Consider the following 6,218-nt stretch of genomic DNA (forward strand, 5'->3'; position numbering starts at 1 on the left):
TAATATTTTAATAAAACTATATATATACACACACGTGTGTGTGTGGAATTGTATTAAAAAGTTATGAAATTTTCTATTATTTAGATTAGGATATTTTAGTAATCATATTAATTTTCATTTCGATTCAGGTGAATTGGTAAACAACTTATATGAATTTCGTTTTATTTTTACTCCAATTACAAAACATTTAAGTAAACAACTTCAACAATAATCCAATTATGACTCCTCAATTCAATTCTCCATCAATCAAATTCCTTTTTGTTTTTTAATTATGGTTACCTAATCGCGCCTTAGTGTAAAGGACGGTGTTGCCGCACACTAAAAAATTTCTCCAACTGAAAGTCCAGTCGCACCTAATTAGCTGGCTAGGAGCCAATAGGCATTCAGATAACTTACAATCAAAGACTAAATTATAGAAGAAGGAATCGTATTTCAAATTGTCTGGAGCGTCCATTCCAATTCAAGCATTCCAATCTGCAAGCCGAAGATTAGATTTTTCTTAATTTTCTCGAGATTTCGCACAAGTCGATCCAACTGTTGCCTTTAAGGATTGTCGATCGAACTGTTTTTGCCTGGATTAAAGTTAAACCCAGACAAATTATAAAAAATAGAACATGGTCCCGCGCTTTTCGTAGGCTTCACCTTTCCGCCGGCAAATTTTCAGTTTTTACAGTTGGATCGTGGGGTTTATATATGAGGAATGAGGAGGCTCATACCTTGGCGCTTCAGAAGCGGAGTCTCCGACGACAGCAATCATCAGAAGCAGAAGCATCCAAAGGTATGTTGTCTTTTAGCTGTCGGAGGAAAATGCAGTTACCCATAAACTGTTTGTGTTTGATTGATCGGAAATGGTGTTTAATTTGGTTTAGGGATCCAAAGAAACCATGGAGAAGAACCAACAGACCAACAACAGTGCCGCCGACAGTGTGGAGGTTCGGTTTCTATTATTTTATTTTTCTCCTAGTTTACTTGGGATTTCACTTTCGTCCATATGATTTATTTGGTCGCACTTTCGTCCTTGTAGTTTCATGTTGTTTACACTTTAGTCCGTCTCAGGCTACAGTGTTGTTATACTATACTTGTACAAGAAAACGTATTTTTTTTGCCTTTTTATTTGGATGGGGTTGCTCTTTGTTAAGATTTAAGAAAGCTTGAATAGCAAATGACTTGTAGAGTAAAGGCTCGTTTGGAAATACAAGCGTTTTTGGTGAAAATGTTTTTAGAACCAATTTTTAGTAATTTGGAACCCAAAAATATTTCACTAAAGCGCTTTCAGTCATTTTAAGAAAGCTTGAATACCAAACAAACCATAAGTGGATGGTAAGAATTGACTGAAAAAGTGGATGATAAGAGCGTTTATTGTTGGGTCTTCTTAGATGTTTGTTGGATGCATTCGGGCATGCCACCAATGGTTGCCTATGAAGTGCAGAATTGCAAATATTGATGAATATATTCACGCACAAACACACACTACGGAAATCTACGTCCACCCTATTTACAAATTTGCTATATGAGCATCTCACTGAATTTTAGCACTTACGGAGGAAAATAATTGATCATGCTAGATTTTGAGAAACTAACAGCCATGCATTTGCACCAATATTATAATGACCTGTTCTTTCCCTGGCAGTTTTCAAGCGAAAATGTTGCTGATTCAAGTAGTCACGGTCCAAATATCGTACTGAACCATGATTTCTCTGGAGGGCTGCATTCTTGGCACCCCAATCACTGCAACGCCTTTGTTGTGGATTCAGCAGGAAGTTATGCAGTTGTTACGAATCGCCAACAATGCTGGCAGGGATTGGAGCAAGATATTACTGAAAGAATTTCCCCTGGATTTACCTATTCGGTTTCAGCGTGTGTGGGAGTTTCAGGGCCTCTTCAGGGATCTGCTGAGGTCATGGCAACTTTGAAGCTGGAAAGCCGAGGCTCAGCAACTGGCTATGTGAAAATCGGAAGGTAAATCATGTGTTTTGTTAATGTTAGGGCATTTATTCTTTGTTTAAGGTAAAAGGTATTTGTTTTAAAAGTAGTAACTGCCTGCAGAAGTTCTGTATCAAATGGGAAATGGGAAAGTTTGGATGGAAAGTTTTCTCTGTCGACAATGCCTGATAGGGTGGTGTTTTATTTGGAAGGGCCTCCTGCTGGAGTCGACCTTCATATAAAATCAGTTATGATCTCTTGTTCTGAAGGCCAGGTACTTGTATTTCTAGTCCTTTTTGTTGCTACATCTGAAGTACATATGGAATCACAGTTTTACACAGAAAAAGATTGCTTATTTAAGGGTTGTAGTTCAGATTTCCGAAGCTAAGAAACAAGATATACAGCTGGTTTTCTTTTCTTCAAATGAGCTTTTAGGAGATGGCAGAAGTGTAAGAGATGAAACATTTGATTTTTTTCTTATGACTTCTTCCTTTTCTGTCAGTCTGAGAACCAAAACTTGGTGAATTCAAGTAGCAGAAATGCCACAAATATCATAGTGAACCATGATTTCTCTGGAGGACTGCATTCTTGGCACCCGAGTAACTGCAATGGCTTTGTAGTTTCCGCCGATTCTGGTCACCCAAAAGTAAAAGCTGGCAATTATGCTGTTGTTACAAATCGGAAGGAAAGTTGGCAAGGTTTGGAGCAAGATATCACACAGAGAATTTCCCCAGGCTCCACATATTTAGTTTCTGCATGTGTTGGAGTCTGCGGACCTCTTCAGGGCTCCACTGATGTCCTGGCAACTTTGAAGCTGGAATACCGAGGTTCAGCGACCAACTATTTGCAAGTTGGAAGGTAATGGTGCTTTTATTCTGTCAGGTGCATTTTTCTATTTCTTTATAGAAAAAGGAATCTGTTTTAACAGTAATAACTGCCTGCAGATGTACTGTATCAAAGGGGAGGTGGGGAAATTTGGATGGGAAGTTCTCAGTGTCGACAAAACCTGATAGGGTTGTATTTTATTTGGAAGGGCCTTCGGTTGGAGTCGACCTTATTATAAAATCAGTTTTGATCTGTTCCTCGAGCCCAAGTGAATGCCAGGTACTTTTTTCTTGCTCCTTATATATGGAATCATAATAAACAATAGCAATTAAGTGTAACAGTAACTTGTTCAAGAAGTTTTTAGCCACAGGAATCTAGTTTTATTCATTTATTTCTGATTGATTTTGGAATGTATATTTTGAAGAGTGGAAGGACGGGGAATTTCAATGATGGAGAAGAGAATATAATCCTAAACCCGAAATTTGAGGATGCCTTAAATAATTGGTCCGGAAGAGGTTGCAAAATTGTTTTGCATGATTCAATGGGAGATGGGAAAATCGTCCCTCAATCTGGAAAGGTTTTTGCAGCTGCAACAGAACGCACACAGAGCTGGAATGGCATCCAGCAGGACATCACTGGAAGAGTGCAGCGTAAACTAGCTTATGAGGCAACCACTGTGGTTAAAATATTTGGCAACAATGTCACTACTGCTGATGTCCGGGCTACCTTATGGGTGCAGTCACCAAATCAGCGTGAACAGTATATCGGCATTGCTAAGTTATTATCTTTCTCCCCGTCTCTTTCCAATGAAATTGTGATTTATTTGTTTCTTTGTTGCTAAGTTACTATCAGATGAGAAATCATTTCCCTTCCCATTATGTCGCCTTAATCTTAATGGATGTTGGTGTGCTATAAAGTGTGCAGGCAACAGACAAGGATTGGACACAGTTGCAGGGGAAGTTCCTTTTAAACGGCTCCCCGTCAAAAATAGTTGTTTATCTTGAAGGTCCACCGGCGGGAACAGATATTCTTGTCAATAGTTTTGTTGTCAAGCATGCTGAGAAAGCTCTTCCTTCACCTCCACCAGTCATTGAGGTTGGTTGAATGGATGATTCATTTTCTCTAATACTTTCTGAGCATGTTTTCTTCGAGCTCAATTCGTAGACGCACACTAAAATATAGGCTTTTGTTTCTGTAGTTGCCAGCATTTGGAGTAAATATAATTGAGAACAGCAATTTGAGTAATGGCACAAACGGGTGGTTTCCACTTGGTAATTGTACTCTGAGTGTCCGAACTGGTTCACCACATGTTCTCCCTCCAATGGCAATGGAGAGCCTTGGACCTCATGAACCTTTAAGTGGTTGCTACATTCTAGTAACCAAGCGCACGGAGACTTGGATGGGTCCTGCTCAGATGATTGGTGACAAATTGAAACTCTTTTTGACATATCAAGTGTCTGCTTGGGTTCGGATTGGTGCTGGAGCAACTGGTCCACAGAACGTCAACATTGCACTCGGCGTGGACAACCAGTGGGTAAACGGAGGGCAGGTTGAAGCAAGTGACACTAGATGGCATGAAATCGGTGGTTCCTTTAGAATTGAGAAGCAGCCATCAAAAGTAATGGTTTATATCCAAGGTCCAGCTGCAGGTGTAGACTTAATGGTTGCCGGACTTCAGATATTCCCTGTCGACAGACCAGCGAGATTTAGACATCTGAAGAGGCAGACTGATAAGGTAAATGGTGTATTGTCTCATTTGTTTCATAAGCATCATTCCTCACCAAGCATTGCTTCAATAAGAACCGAAAGTATAGACGATTCAAATGAGCTAATTTGTTCTGAAGTCTTTCACTTTTATTGCAATGCAGATTCGTAAGTGCGATATTGTCCTGAAATTTTCAGGATCGGACTCGAGCAGCATGCTTGGCAGCCTTGTGAAAGTTAAACAATCGCAAAACAGTTTTCCAATCGGGACATGTATAAGTAGAACAAACACTGACAACGAAGATTTCGTTGATTTCTTTGTTAAAAACTTCAACTGGGCTGTGTTTGGAAATGAATTGAAGTGGTATTGGACTGAACCACAACAAGGAAACTTCAACTACAAGGATGCTGATGATATGGTGGACTTGTGCAAGAATCACAACATAGAATTGCGAGGCCACTGTATTTTCTGGGAAGTCATCGACACAGTGCAGCAATGGATCCGTACATTGAGCCAGAGTGACTTGTCAACAGCTGTTCAAAATCGACTAACAGATCTTCTCACACGCTACAAAGGGAAGTTCAGGCACTATGATGTCAACAATGAGATGCTGCATGGCTCATTCTATCAGGACAGACTGGGAAAAGATATCAGAGCCAACATGTTCAAGACTGCAAACCTGTTGGATCCATCTGCAACTCTGTTTGTGAATGATTATCACATCGAGGATGGTTGCGATACTAGATCATCACCGGAAAAATACATTGATCAAATCCTTGATTTGCAGGAACAAGGTGCACCTGTTGGTGGCATTGGCATCCAAGGACATATTGATAGTCCAGTGGGTCCAATTGTTTGTTCTGCTCTTGACAAATTAGGCATTCTCGGCCTTCCAATCTGGTTCACAGAGCTTGATGTATCATCCACTAATGAATATGTTAGAGCAGACGATTTGGAAGTGATTCTTCGCGAAGCATTTGCCAATCCCGCAGTTGAAGGTGTAATGCTCTGGGGATTCTGGGAGCTGTTTATGAGTCGGGAAAATTCGCATTTAGTGAATGCAGAAGGGGATATCAACGAAGCAGGGAAACGTTACTTGGCTCTCAAGGAAGAGTGGCTGTCTGAAGCACACGGCCACATTGACGAGCAGGGAGAGTTCAGGTTCAGGGGCTTCCCAGGAGCATACAGTGTTGAAATTGTTACTGCCTCAAAGAAGCCTGTAAAAACATTCGTCGTCGACAAGGGCGAGTCCCCAGTGGAGGTCTCCATTGCTCTCTAAAGTTGCTGCTCAACTCACTAAAGGGTCATTATTTTCGTTGTTTTCGTATTTTATGCAATGTCAAATGACAATGTTGTGCCTGTTATGTAAAGGGTTTGTAATTCTGAGTCAAAGAAATGAGACATCATATTGTTGGTTGTGAATCTTGTGACTCTTCTGCTAGGCCTTGAAACTTTTGATGCTGCCGGCCTTATCAGTTGGGCCAATGTTTTGGTTGATGAAAAGCCTATTAAGCTCGTGAAGGTAATCATAAAGTGATTGAAGTTCAATGGACAATTGCATGATGGAAGTGACAATTTTGGACAAGACAAGACAAGACAAGACTCGATAACACAACTTGAAAACCAAATCAAATACATGGATTAGGGTTGGCAATAGTTATGTTTGGCAATTATTGTGTTTGGGTCATAATTCAAATTGTCTAATGCTGTTAATAATCTATTTGTAATTTTATCTTTTGGGTCAACTTGCGTAACGCAAAAATGA

At 40.1% G+C, this 6,218-nt stretch overlaps 1 protein-coding gene across 1 annotated transcript; it reads left to right on the top strand.

Moving 5' to 3' along the window:
• Positions 1-220: 220 nt before the first annotated feature.
• Positions 221-5,875, top strand: LOC103441016 (endo-1,4-beta-xylanase 1-like). Its single transcript, XM_029106811.2, has 10 exons — positions 221-778; positions 870-932; positions 1,631-1,959; positions 2,047-2,197; positions 2,426-2,781; positions 2,868-3,027; positions 3,173-3,525; positions 3,666-3,843; positions 3,947-4,483; positions 4,617-5,875. The coding sequence occupies exons 1-10, from the start codon at positions 701-703 to the stop codon at positions 5,730-5,732; spliced, it is 3,321 nt and encodes a 1,106-aa protein (XP_028962644.2). The 5' UTR covers positions 221-700; the 3' UTR covers positions 5,733-5,875.
• Positions 5,876-6,218: the final 343 nt, after the last annotated feature.

This window comes from Malus domestica, chromosome 08 (genome assembly GCF_042453785.1).
Source record: "Malus domestica chromosome 08, GDT2T_hap1".
In the NCBI taxonomy this organism is placed as follows: Eukaryota; Viridiplantae; Streptophyta; class Magnoliopsida; order Rosales; family Rosaceae; genus Malus; species Malus domestica.